The 14,362-nt window shown below is 41.1% G+C and overlaps 1 protein-coding gene across 4 annotated transcripts in view; it reads right to left on the bottom strand.

Moving 5' to 3' along the window:
• The window catches only part of MTUS1 (microtubule associated scaffold protein 1), a 177,540-nt gene that overhangs the window by 82,729 nt on the left and 80,449 nt on the right, over positions 1–14,362 (bottom strand). For 3 of the 4 annotated variants that reach the window (XM_061134843.1, XM_061134842.1, XM_061134841.1), the window contains exon 4: positions 2,103–2,264. The exons of the other annotated variant lie outside the window; for it this stretch is intronic. In XM_061134843.1, the coding sequence (XP_060990826.1) occupies positions 2,103–2,264 (162 nt within the window). The remainder of the gene's footprint in view (positions 1–2,102; positions 2,265–14,362) is intronic. 4 annotated transcript variants of the gene reach the window in all.

Raw genomic sequence — 14,362 nt, 5'->3', positions numbered from 1 at the left:
TGGCTAACAAAGGAACTATACAAAGGCTGTAGGATCCCAAAACCAGCAGTGTCAATAAGGTAGCATCGTAGTGCCTCTCTGAGCCGGCCGGTGGGGTGAGTGTAGAATTGATAAATATTTTTGAAGACGCATCCGTGTCTGTACAGCTGCGAAATCCTCCTGGTATAGTCATTTAAAAGGATCACAGCAAGCTCAAGCGAGGAAAACTGCAGCCATGTTCATGCTCCTTTTCCTCATGCTTGCTCTTAGTGAATTAGAATGGAGCAGGGGGAAAAAAAAAATCTAAGCTCCGAGGCACTACACAGAACAGATTAAACAGGCTAAACAGGCTCGCGGTTCCATCTAAGAAAGAGACTCATTGATTTGAACGCTTCATCTGAGACAGGGACACACAGCCAGTAGACAGGCTCTGTGGGTCTACGGGAAGCCCCTTTGTTAAAAGACAAAAAGGAACGGACAGAAGCATTTTGACGCCCTCCTTGGGAGTGTCAGACGCGGTCCTGAGCGGGGCCATGGCAACGTGGCAGTCCATGGGGACTCTGGGCAGTGGCTCCACAGACGCACCTCCTGCCAGGGGCACAAGCGCCAACACTACACAACCCTCCAGCTCCCCCCCCTCCCCCCAGAGAGCACCTGGGTGCTTCTGTTCTAGCAGTTTTGTTTTTAAAATTTCCTGTTACAAACAGAGAATGCTGCAAGTGCAATGACCTTAAGGGAACACACGCGTCAATGACCTTTTCAAATCAAGAATCAACAGATACATGCAAACCCTCTGATCTCCTGCCACGACTTCAAACTTCAAGTAGCAAGTGGATAACAGTCCCATCTCACTGCAAGTAGCACAGTCCAGGGTCCCTAAAGTTCCCATATGCAGCTACTTACTCTCATAGGAGACCAGCTGCTGCTGCTAAGTACCCTCTTGGAAACGCGCTATTCATTCAGTCATTAATTCCAAGTCTTAGCCACAAACTTTCTCAGTTCTGTCACATGCTGGCTGAGTGCCCTTGGACCAGCGACAACCTCTCTGAGCCTCAATTACATTGCATGTAAAATCAGGGTAATGGAAGTTATTTGAGAAAAAAAACAGAGAAAGAATGTATGGTAACCCTCCATGGTGCTCCACACCCAGAAGGTTCAATAACATGACTCCAATCTGACCTTGTCCCCTCAGAGAAAGAAGAAACGGATCCCCTCTAAGGCAGAGAGAACCCCCTTCCCCACCACCACTCCCTTATTCCTTGTTTTATCTGATATTCTAGTTATCCATGTAAACATCTTCTTTATCCTCAACTACCTTTCACACAGGGACCATTTCTTTGATATCTCACATCCTTCCCAGCATCTACAGTGCTGCCTGTACACAAGCAGGCACTCCAAAATTCTTCACATTTGTTAATCCATGAGCTGTTGTTGAAAGAAATTAAAAAGGAAATGAGCAAATAAACACTAAGACCAAACACGTCTTTTGAATGAAAGGGACAACTCAACTTACTATTTAAGAAAATAGCTTCTACACAGAAAACAAAATTCATACTAATTGAAAATCTCCCAAATATTCTCAGTTTAAATTATTTAAAACTAAGCTTGAAGTTATAATATTCACTCCTAATACACTGAATCTAGCATCCGAAGTTTAAGATTAGGGGAAAAAAAAATGATTCTATAAAATGCAGCTGTTTACAAAGAAAATGAAACTGAAGTTATCTTTTTTTTCTGATTTCCAGCTAGGTTCCAATAGTTCCTAGATCACTTTCTTTCCTTAAACAAACCAAAAAAAAAAAAAACACCCAACAACAATAACCCAGCATCTTCAAACGGTACACTTTAGAAATCGTGGAAAAAAAAAAAAAAAAAAAAAAACACCCACACGCCTTCAACAGATAAGTCTGTCAGTGTTTCCTAGCACATTCATCAAAAGAGAATGATGTTGAGACAACTTTCTTCTCCTGCCAAACTTTTTTTGAGCAATTCCAAGGGAGAAGCGGGATGTGTATTTTCCCCTGAATCACAGAATCGAAAACCCTGATAATTGGTAGCTCATTAGATTTCTCTCACAACTACAGTTTTGACAGGCCCCAAGGTCTGACGCAAGGCTGACTTACAGTTATTGCTGTAAGCACTCAGCTCACTGTGAATGCTGGCCACAGACGAGGTGCTTTCTGTCCTCTGAAGTGCGGGGTTCTTCACAGACGCTTTGGGCCTAGGAAGCAATCTGGGCAGATTCACTCGAGACGGCTGCGCAGTTTTCAAGGATGCAGGTTTTCCTTGGGGGTTGAAAAAAAGACAAAAAGTTTCCATGGCTATTCATTCCCAAAGCTCTAAGCTTGTAAACCCGAGCTCCTACATGAGCAAGTGAAAGTGAAGTCATTCAGTCGTGTCCAACTTTTTGTGACCCCGTGGATAGTAGCCTGCCAGGCTCCTCCATCCATGCAATCTTCCAGGCAAGAATAGTGGAGTGGGTTGCCATTTCCTTCTCTGGGGATGAACAAGTGAGTCAAGATATAAAATAAATATTAAGACTTACACAGGAAGGATTCCTGCAACCCTGTAACTGTGAAGGAATTAACTCAGGTCTTCTGAGACATGGGATTCCCTTGTGGCTCAGATAGTATAGTAAAGAATCTACCTGCAATGCAGGAGACTCAGGAGACCTGGGTTCTATCCCTGGGTTGGGAAGATCTCCTGAAGAAAGGAATGGCTACCCACTCCAGTATTCTTGCCTGGAGAATTCCATAGACAGAGGAGCTTGATGAGCTACAGTAGTCCATGGGGCTGCAAGGAGTCAGACATGACTAAGCAACTAACATACATGTTTCTGTGACACAGAGTCATTTGAGACAGAAACTTTTGGCAACCTTGAAATCAAGGGATAAACAAATTGATATGACTTCTTCCAACACTGTTGATTTAAAAGTAAGTAAATTATTGTGTTCACACACTAGGCTACGAGATAAAAAAATTGGTGAAAACTAAAAAACAACCAAGATAGGAAGGAAGAAGTCCATTTGAGAAAAACAATTCAAAAATACCTAATGCCTAACAGCAGGTGGTGCTATATTATTAGCACTCTTTTTTCATCTGCCCTTTTCGTCCTTGGGCTTCCCTGATAGCTCAGTTGGTAAAGAATCTGCCTGCAATGCAGGAGACCCTGGTTCAATTCCTGGGTCGAGCAGACCCTCTGGAGAAGGGATGGGCTACCCACTCCAGTATTCTTGGGCTTCCCTTGTGGCTCAGCTGGTAAAGCTCTGCCCGCAATACAGCAGACCTGGGTTCGATCCCTGGGTTGGGACGATCCCCTGGAGAAGGGAAGGGCTGCCCACTCCAGTATTCTGGCCTGGAGAATTCCATGGATAGTCCATGGGGTCGCAGAGAGTCAGATACGACTGACTGACTTTCACTTTCATCTTTACTCTTTATTTGCCAAACTTAAATGGTTCTCACTCAAACTCCTAGCTATTGTTTGTAGCAAGTACGTCCACTTTTCTATAAGATATGTATGGACACCCCGTTCTGTGGCATCCTTGAAACCACACCATCCTGATGCTTCCACCTGAACATTAGGGCATTTCCTAAATGCATGCCTTGGCTCCAACTTTTTACATATTCGCCTCTCCAGGAGAGTCTATTTATCTACTTTAACCGCTGCCCTATCTCGATGAACCCCAAATTCTCACCTGCAGCTCTGTCTTCCTGAACCTCAATGCCACTCACATTTTCATTTTCTTTAACATTGCAACTTAGGCAATTAGACAACTTCCTACCTACTAGTGTTAGTCGTAACTAAAATTTCCTTTTTCCCAGCCCCCAAACCTTGGAATCACCTTTTTTTTCCTCCATCAGATTCTCATATCATCTAACATTGTCTCTCAACGCCACTAGGATCATACAACTGAAGAATGTCTAGAGATGAAAAAGACCTTAGCTGCAAATTATCAAGTCACATATTACCAATGTGGTAATAAGGGAGGAAAGTAGGTTTTCCAAAAAGTAATGCTCACTGCTTTGTCCCAATTAATTCACTTACAAAAATCTCACGTTAACAGAGAAGAAAGTGCTGAAGTATTTGAGGCCTGGCATCTCAAGTTCTCCTGTTCACAGCCTCAACCCTGGGCTGACCTCATATATCCATGTGAGCCCTGCTCCAGTCATCCTGGTTTTTTCTCTGACACCAGGATGTGCTATTCCAATCCACCAGGCACATCATTTCTTCTCAAAAAGGTCTCCTCCTCTCAATCTAAATGCTATAAATCCTTACCCACTCCCTTAAATGTTGCCTACATAACTGTTTTAGACCTTAAAGTTCTGTCCTTCCACCCTTTCCAGCTCCACTGTGTTGATCTTCTGAATGTGAAAACTAAGATCAGGACCCAACCTGCAATCTGTGATTCCCCATTATCCACAACCTATAGCGGTGGCGCTAATGGTAAAGAACCTGCCTGCCAACAAAGGAGACATAAGAGAAATGGGTTCGGTCCCTGGGTCAGGAAGATCTCCTGGAGAGGAGAATGGCAACCCATTCCAGTATTCTTGCCTAGAGAATCCCAAGGACAGAGGAACCTGGCAGGCTATGGTCCACGGAGTCACAAAGAGTTGGACACGACTGAAACAACTTGGCACCACCCCGTGTTAGCACCATTATCTGCAGGGCAACATTATTTTTAATCCCCTTAATTAATATTTAAATTTAAAGATATAATAGGCAGTTCTAGGGTGGATTCCTAACCAATTCTTCCCTGAGTACTTCACATGCGTTTGCCTCTCTACACACACACATCTTTTTATTTTTCCAGGACTTTTTACTCTATTCTTCTCTTCTCTCCATTCCTGTGAATACAATGGGCTTCTTTCCCTTCAATCCCCAAACTCTGCCTAGTGAGTTACAAAGTGAGTTGACAATTCTCTTTTAAATCCTTGCTGCCAGTTTTTTAAGGAATCTCCACACTGTTCTCCATAGTGGCTGTACTAGTTTGCATTCCCACTAACAGTGTAAGAGGCTTCCCTTTTCTTCACACCCTCTCTAGCATTTATTGCTTGTTGACTTTTGGATAGCAGCCATTCTGACTGGCATGTAATGCATGAGACAAGTGCTCAGGGCTGGTGCACTGGGAAGACCCAGAGGGATGGGATGGAGAGGGAGGCGGGAGGGGAGATCGGGATGGGGAACACATGTAAATCCATGGCTGATTCATGTCAATGTATGGCAAAAACCACTACAATATTGTAAAGTAATTAGCCTCCAACTAATAAAAATAAATGGGAAAAAAAAAATCCTTGCTGCCCCACCTGGGGGTCTACAGAATCACCTCTCCCTATATTAAGTTTGAGAAGCACCACCTCTTAGTGAAGACTTTCCTTCCTGGTCATAGCAAACACCATCTTCCAACAACACAAGAGATGACTCTATACATGGACATCACCAGATGGTCAATGCTGAAATCAGATGGATTATATTCTTTGCAGTGAAAGATGGAGAAGTTCTATACAGTCAGCAAAAACAACACCAGGAACTGACTGTTGCTCAGATCATGAACTCCTTATTGCAAAATTTATACTTAAATTGAAGAAAGTGGGGAAAACCACTAGATCATTCAGGTATGACCTAAATCAAATCCCTTATGATTATACAGTGGAAGTGACAAATAGATTAAAGGGACTAGATCTAATAGAGTGCCTGAAGAATTATGGATGGAGGTTCATGACACTGTACAGGAAGCTGTGATCAAAACCATACCCCCAAAACAGAAACACAAAAAGGCAAAATGGTTGTCTGAGGAGGCCTTACAAATAGCTGAAAAAAGAAGAGAAGCAAAAGGCAAAGTAGAAAAAGAAAGATATGTCCATCTGAATGCAGAGTTCCAAAGAATAGAAAGGCTTTCTCATCTCTGCTTGCTAAGTGATCAATGTACTCACTATGGCAGCAAATTTGGAAAACTCAGCAGGGGTCACAGGACTGGAAAAGGTCAGTTTTCTTTCCAATTCCAAAGAAAGGCAATGCCAAAGAATGTTCAAACTACCACACAATTGCACTCATCTCACATGCTAGCAAAGTAATACTCAAAATTCTCCAAGCTAGGCTTTAACGGTACCTGAACCGAGAACTTCCAGAAGTTCAAGGTGGATTTAGAAAAGGCAGCGGAACCAGAGATCAAATTGCCAACATCCATTGGATCACAGAAAAAGCAAGAAAATTCCAGAAAAACATAGACTTCTGCTTCATTGACTACGCTATAGCCTTTGACTGTGTGGATCACAACAAACTGTAGAAAATTCTTAAAGAGATGGGAATACCAGACCACCTTACCTGTCTCCTGAAAAACCTGTACGCAAATCAAGAAGCAACGGTTAGAAGCAGACATGGAACATGAACTGGTTCCAAATTGGGAAAGGAGTACATCAAGGCTATATACTATCATCCTATTAATTAACTTATATGCAGAGTATATCACGTGAAATGCTGGGCTGGATGAAGCACAAGCTGGAATCAAGATTGCTGGGAGAAATATCAAGAACCTCAGATATGCAGATGACACCACCCTTATGGCAGAAAGTGAAGAGGAACTAAAGAGCCTCTTAATGAAAGTGAGAGAAGAGAGTGAAAAAGTTGGCTTAAAACTCAACTTTCAAAAAAAGAAGATCATGACATCCAGTCCCATCACTTCATGGTAAATAGATGGGGAAACAATGGAAACAGGGACAGACTTTATTTTCTTGGGCTCCAAAATCACTGCAGATGGGGACTGCAGCCATAAAATTAAAAGACACTTGCTACTTGGAAGAAAAGCTATGACCAACCTAGACAGCATATTAAAAAGCAGAAACATTACTTTGCCAACAAAGGTCTGTCTAGTCAAAGCTATGGTTTTTCCAGTAGTCATGTATGGATATGAGAATTGGAAATTAAGAAAGCTGAGCACCGAAGAATTGATGTCTTTGTACTGCTGGAGAAGACTCTTGAGAGTCCCTTGGGCTGCAAGGAGATCAAGCCAGTCAATCCTAAAGGAAATCAGTCCTGAATATTCACTGGAAGGACTGATGCTGATGCTGAAGCTCCATTACTTTGACCATGTGATGGGAAGAACTGACTCATTGGAAAAGACCCTGATGCTGGGCAAGATTGAAGGCAGGAGGAGAAGGGACGACAGAGGGTGAGACGGTTGGATGGCATCACCGATTCAATGGTCATGAGTTTAAACAAGGTCCAGAAATTGGTGGACAGGGAAGCCTGGCGTGCTGCAGTCCATGGGGTCGCAAAGAGTTGGACACGCCTGAGGGACTGAACTGAACTTCTTGGGCACTTCCTACTGAGGGCAAAGGACCACACCTTCCTACTCAGATCCACACTTCCTTCTGTTACAACATCTGTTTCAATGTGCCTCTCAGACTAGTCTCTACTGCCCCTGAGACCAGGAAGAGAAATGAATTCAATTCCACTGAGGACATAGCTAAGCATCTAGCGTGGAGTGAGTCTTAATGCTTGCTGAATGAATTAATTTTTCTTTTGAGGCCAATAATAGGGGAAATAGGGAGTGGGGGGTGGGAAATAGGAAGAAGTTGGGAAGGACACAGACTGTCAGCCCTTAGATGCACAAGGCTGAAGAATACCATTAGACGTGGTGACTAGAGTTGATATACAGTGGTATGACTGTAGTGAGATTGCTATGAAAGTAGAATGAACCTGTTCATACACTCATGGGAAACACATGAGGGAATGAGGTTTAACTAGATGGTAGCAATCCTTTCACAATGTATATGTATATAAATAAAATATCTTAGACATTATATCTCAATGAAGCCATAAAATACATGTAGAATTTTAATGATAACAGTAATGGAGGTAGTTTTAAAAAAATTTTCAGGGGGCATTCCCTGGCAGTTCAGTGGTTAGGACTCCATGCTCTTATTGCCAAAGGCCTGGGTTCAATCCCTGTTCAGGGAACTAAGATCCCACAAACCACATGGTGTGGCCAAAAATTAAAAAAATAAAAATGTTTTGAAGGCCAAGAGTGATGGACAAATTTTAATAATCTCTTCTCTCACCATCTACACTGAAGCATTCAACAGATAACCAATTTTTATAAGCTTAGTTGTTCTTCGTTAATAGACTCTTCACTCTATCAATTAAAGGGGGATTTTTTCTACATTCCTTATAATGATTAGCAGAAAATGAATATTCAAGTAGCCATTTGACTTTTTAATGTATATTTGGCCACTGGTTTTACTTGCTCTTAGGAGGGATAAACAGATTTTACAATATAAATTTACCAAATTGCTGCTCCTTCAGCAAATTCATTCTAATGAGCCGTTATTATGGGAAACAATGAACAAGGCTGGGTAAGTGACAGATAAAAATTTCTGGGTAGTGGCTTCTCTGGTGGCTCAGTGGTAAAGAATCTGCCTGACAATGCAAACATTTCTGGGCCACCGTCACAACACAGTCAAGGCTCAGAATGTTTAGAAAATTAAACTTTTCTATTTTTTTTTTTAGAACAGGTTGTCCCACATCATTGTTTCTGAAAGCATCAAAGGTTTATAGACATTTCTCCATGTGTCTCAGAATTACTACACACCTGTCCCCTCTGATTTCAACACACAGCCTGGCACAGAAGCAAGCTTACCCCCAAAAGCCCAATTCTCATTCCGGAGAACTGGCCCCTCCCATTTGCACAAGTCTCTCTGTCATCCAACCCCACCCTTTCCATCTAATGGCAATTTACAGTCCTGGCCTAAGTCTTCCCCCTTCCACCGTCACCACGGACCAGCGGGCACTGAGGACACGGGACGATGCCCACTTCACCAAAGGATTACTCCACGGAAACCGAGATGCATCCTGACAGTGTGCTACCATTGCCGCCTCCAGTTTCTAGATCAGCAACCTACTTATGTGCTAAATGGCTTACTGGGGTCCCACACCTATGACCAGCAACAGAAAGGGACCGACCGCAGGCCATTCCACCACCCGCCCGCTGCGGCCTCTTCTGGACCCGGAGGCCAGCCAGAGCCCCTCCCCTTGCTCAGAAGGTGGCGAGCCTGCAAGAACGCTAAAAGCAGCAGGGCCAGCAAAGGTACCTAACTGCTCCACCCTCGGTCCCAACGTTTAACTTAATACAAAGTTGACTGACAGGACCTGTAACTGGACTTGGATAAAGAAGCAGTAAAACATACACATCATGAGCAATATTACAAGTAAGACAAGGCAACATCGGGCTGAGCATCTCTGATGAACCTAAACACCAAAGTCCTCAACAAGGAAACCAAGGCAGGAGTGCTCCTCCAGTTCTGAAAAGGCGATCGTTTATGTCACGCTGTGTGACCTATCCCGGCTATGAACCATAAAGGTTTAAGACCTTCCTGCAGAGATATCATATGGACCTTAGTGGTTTATTTTAAGCTCATGCTGTTAGCATCAGCCTACATAGAGACAACAGATTCGTTCTGATTCTATAATGATAACCATCTTTTGTCCAAGAAAACCTGGAAAGAATAACACCTTCACTTTGCCTTAGAGAGTAACAGATTCTGATGGTTCTGAAACATACCTCCAGCAAATAAACAATTTACTTGGAAAACCACGTTGGAAAATCTGATTAATTGTACTGCCTTTCAACAACAAAAAATCATTAAGAAACACCTAATAAAACTGAAAATCTGTAACACATTTATTAAGTGAAAAATAGGACTGTGTTAATATTACCCAGTTTCCTTAAGTTTGTACTTATCTAAATGTTGAAAAATTCCAGAAGGGTATAGAAAATTTTTATGGATGTCTTAAGGGATAGGGACATAGAAGGAAAGAAAGGGAAAGTAACAGAAACAGGGAATTTTCCCTTCATACTTTATATACTTACATGTCACTCCATGTGAATTTTTTCTTACCATAAGTCTATTTTTATAATATAAACTGAAGAATATTATTAAAGTCGATGGGCTCAAACATTTAAACAGAAAGAGATACTCAAGACAAAACAGATTAACAACTAAAAATGCATAAACTGGACCAATAATTAAAGTAAGTAGGTTCTAATAATCTTTTTTCCTGTAAATCTATAAGCATTAGGTACTCTTTAATTCTTAAAATTTTAGTACAAAAAAGTCAATGCCTTAATTGAGACTTTTCTGTGGTCAAGATGAAAAGCCACTTTACTACTGGAAAAATCTTCGCAAAACCATAATGGTATGTTTCCTTTGGACTGGAAATTAAAGCCAAAGAAGGAACTCCTGAATGGCACCGCTTTGCTGTGACACTCATATTAAATGACGCATCCTCCAATGGGAGCTCCCAGCGACTTCACAGAATGGAGTGTCATCTCTCAGCTCCAACTTGACCTCCTCCATTCTTTCAGGAAAAGCCTGGGAGAGAATCTGGGTCCCACACAGCTCACAAAACACCTTCAAAGTAACGAGAGCAGTTTCCGAAGCCACAGAAACATCTGCCAGTTGAAGCATGTTCTCACCTCTGAATGGTCAATGAGACAAGAATACATTCAGCTTTAATATATTTCTCACAAGACTGTTCCACACTGAAAAAATGACTTGCTGTTCTTTACATTTGGTGAAATTTATGGGTTTTGAAGATGTTGACCAAATTAGCTGACAAAAAAAAAAACTTGGCTACTGTAGTCCCTATATTAGAAGACACGGATAATCTTAACAAAAATTTAGACAGTGGATTCACACAAGGGGTTGTGTTACACAAGTATTTAGTACTTGCTTACACAAGGCAAGGTAACTGCAGATGGAGAGGGTGCTGGAGACATCTTTCTAGAGAAATCACTACCAAGCGTTCTCAAGAAAAATGATTAACTTCTGGAAAATACATTCCACCTCATTGTATGAAAATGTTTGGTTCTGTGATTTCCTCTGCTAAGCAGGAACACAGGCTTCATGGGGAAGAAAAACAGAACAAGGTTGGAGTGGTGGGCAGTTTGCAGTTGGCATTAAGTAGCTTAAAGTTTAAGATGGCATTAATGCCAGGCTAAGAACTTTAGACCTTAATTATGGGGGGTGGGGTGTGAAGCGGGGGGAGGGGGGGGCTCTGCAGCTTTCTGAGCTCTTACATCAGAACTTGATCCCAGGGCAGCCCTGTGAAGAGCTGACGGAAGGGAAGAGTTTAAAATCAGGGGAACACTTAGGAAGCTAGTGCACTTGCCAGGGCTAGAGGCAATGGGGATTTTAACTAGACAATGAAAAGGAGATCACTGAGGTCAGTCTGGATATATACGCCACCTATTAATATGTGCAATTTAAAATATAAATTACTATAGAAAGTATAATTATTATTGAGGAATGCAAGGGCCATTAACTACTAGAGCCAGGAAGAGAAAACACCAAATATACAACATAGATAGTTAAAATACAAAAAAAAAAGAGAGAATGTATTTACAGCTGTAATTGTAACTTGGGCTCTTTAAATACTACTATAAAGAGGAAGTGAGCTTTGGAGTAATTCTCTATTACTAGGAATTATTATCATGAAACTAAAGTAAGGCTACCCAAAGGAATAAAGAATTAACCATCAGTTATGGGGGAAAAATCATACATATGTCAAACTGTGGCCACAGACTCACTCTCAACCCAGAATGACCAAATTCTCTCATTGACACTAATGCATATATTTAAAACTTTTGCTTTGATGGTATTGTCTAAAAATTATTTAAATAGACCTGATAAGCTGCTTACAAAATAATGTACAGCAATCAACAGCTTTCTGATGTACCAGAGGAAAAAAGGAAAAGATTCTTTGCTTTAGCAATAAAAAGCAATTACATACACAGACATGTACACACATACTATTCCTATGAAGAAACATGTCAAACAGTGTTAGTATGATGAAAAATTACAAAAATGAGTGGTATCAAAGATCTGAATAAGTGGGACATACACGTTCATTCTTCTCTGAACTGATGTATTGACTGCTATTCCTAGGTAAATCATATATGATTATTTTTAAAGAGGAAACTGGGAGAATTTTTTAAAGAACAATTTAACTAGAATAAGGAAGAATAATCAAAAATTTTTAGAACATAAAAATGAGGATTGTAACTCAACAGCAACAACAACAGAACTGATTTAAAAATGGGCAAAGAACTTGAATAGAACTTGCTCCAAAGAAGATATACAGTGGCCAAGAAGCACATGAGAAATTGCTCACCATCATTAGTCATTAGGGAAATGCAAATCAAAACTACAATAAGATATCCCTTCACATCTATTCGTATGGCTATGATAAAAACAAGACTGAAAATAATTGTCAGTAAAAATGTGAGGAAATTAGAACTGTGTGCACTGGTGCTAGGACAGTAAAATGGTATAGCTGCTGTTGAAAATGGGATTTGGGGTTTCTCAAAAAAATTAAAAATAGAACTACTTTATGATTCAGCAATTCAGCTTCTGGGTATTCACCCCAAAGAACTGAAAGCAGGACCTTCAATAGATACCAGTACACCAGGTTCATGGTAACATTATTTGCAATAGCCAAAAGGTGGAAGCAATTCAAGTGTCCAACAGTGGATGCCCAGATAAAGAAAATATGGCATATACACAATTACCATGAAATATTTATTCAGCCTTTAAACAGGGAGGAAATTATGACACAGGCTACAACATGGATGGACCTAAAGACCTTACGCTAAGTGAAATAAGCTAGTTCTAAAAGGACAAATATTGCATGACTCGTCTTATACGAGGTGCATAGAGCAGTCAAATTCAGAGAAAAAAACACAGTGAGGGTTGCCAGGGGCTGAGGGAAGGGGAGGATGGGGAGTTGGTGTTTACTGGACAGAGTTTCAGGTGCAGAAGAGGAAAAGCTCTGGAGATGGGATGGTGGTGGGGGCTGGACAACAATGGCAATGGACTTCCTACCACCAAGCTGTACACTGAAGTTGTTAAAATGGTAAATTTTCCATAATATTTGTTTACTACAATTTTTTAAAGTTTAAAACCTTAGAAGGAATTTGTTACTAGTTCATTACAGTATCAAATAGTAAAAACAGTCTAGTAATGGCAAAAACATATTGACAGGTTAATAAACTGGTGTGTCAATCTCAGAAATACAAAAATTTAGAATAAGATAGTACAGACATTTCACATCAGTGAAGACACCTATTTGTGGTATTAACATATCTGAATTAAAAAATAATTAAAATGGGAGAAGCAGCATGGTGTAGTAGTTAAAAGTCAACAGTCTGCAGCCAGACTTGTTCAATAGTTACGTTGTGTTCAACTTTGCGAGCCCATGGACTGTGGCACGCCAGGCTCTGTTGTCCTCCATTATCTCCCGGAGTCTGCTCAAATTCATGTCCGTGAGTCGGTGAAGCTATGTAAACATCTCATCCTCGGACACTCCCTTCTCCTTTTGCCCTCAATCTTTCTCTGCCTAGGTTTAAACCCAGCTCTGCCACACATGTGCTTAACTTATCCTTAACTTCTCTGTGCCCTGTCCTCACACATAGAAGAATGTGGGTGATTATAGTGGACTCATTTCATAGGTGCTTGGGACATTTAGATGAGTTTATATTTTAAGGGCTTAGAAAAGCAACTGGCACATAGTAAGTGGCATATAAATATCAGCTACTAGTTCTCATCATACACCACAAATATTTATAAAATTGGATTAAAAAGGAAACTAAAACCATACAAATTAACCATAATAATTATAGATCTTCTCTCAGTTGTGAACCATAAAAACACAAAAAATTACGAAATGTATGTGACTATTAAAAAAGGAAATTTTTCTAAATTGTTATATGCAAAATAAAGTCATACAGTGAAACACAAGCCAAAGGACAGACAATATCAAGTCAGTAACAAAGCATCATATGCCCCAATACAGTACAAGATAGCAAAAGATCTAAACAAGAATAAATTAAAATAGGACAACTCTTGTTTTCTTTTTTTCAATTTAACCTTATCGCGTTTAACCTCTCTGTCTCCTCAACTGGCACTCCTAATCTCCATTTCCATTGCTCATCTTATGGAAAGCTTCAAAAAGCCAAACACTTGTGCTCCTAACCTTTCTTCACGTTACGGGTAACCATGTGATCCGGCTGGTGCCAATAAGCCTTAAAGCTAAGAGTGCCAGGGGGCAAGGTGCTCAGTAGGACTTTTCCTTCCTGATAAAGGTAGGCAGGCATGTCAGGAGAAAGGCCGGCCTCCGCTCAGCCCACGGCTCCCAGCCTCTGCCCAGCAGCAGCAGGACTCACCCTTGGAACCCTCAGCGACCATACTTTAACTGAAAAGTCCCTGACGAAGGCAACGCGCGGAGGCAGGACGAGTGGAAGGACAGAAGAGGTGACAATACCCAATCACCGATCCAGGAACTGCCTGCCTCTGGCTTCCTGTTAAATAAACACACAATACTGCTGGT

The sequence above is a fragment of the Dama dama genome, chromosome 32 (assembly GCF_033118175.1).
Source record: "Dama dama isolate Ldn47 chromosome 32, ASM3311817v1, whole genome shotgun sequence".
In the NCBI taxonomy this organism is placed as follows: domain Eukaryota; kingdom Metazoa; phylum Chordata; class Mammalia; order Artiodactyla; family Cervidae; genus Dama; species Dama dama.
This window is presented reverse-complemented; position numbering and strand designations above follow the sequence as displayed.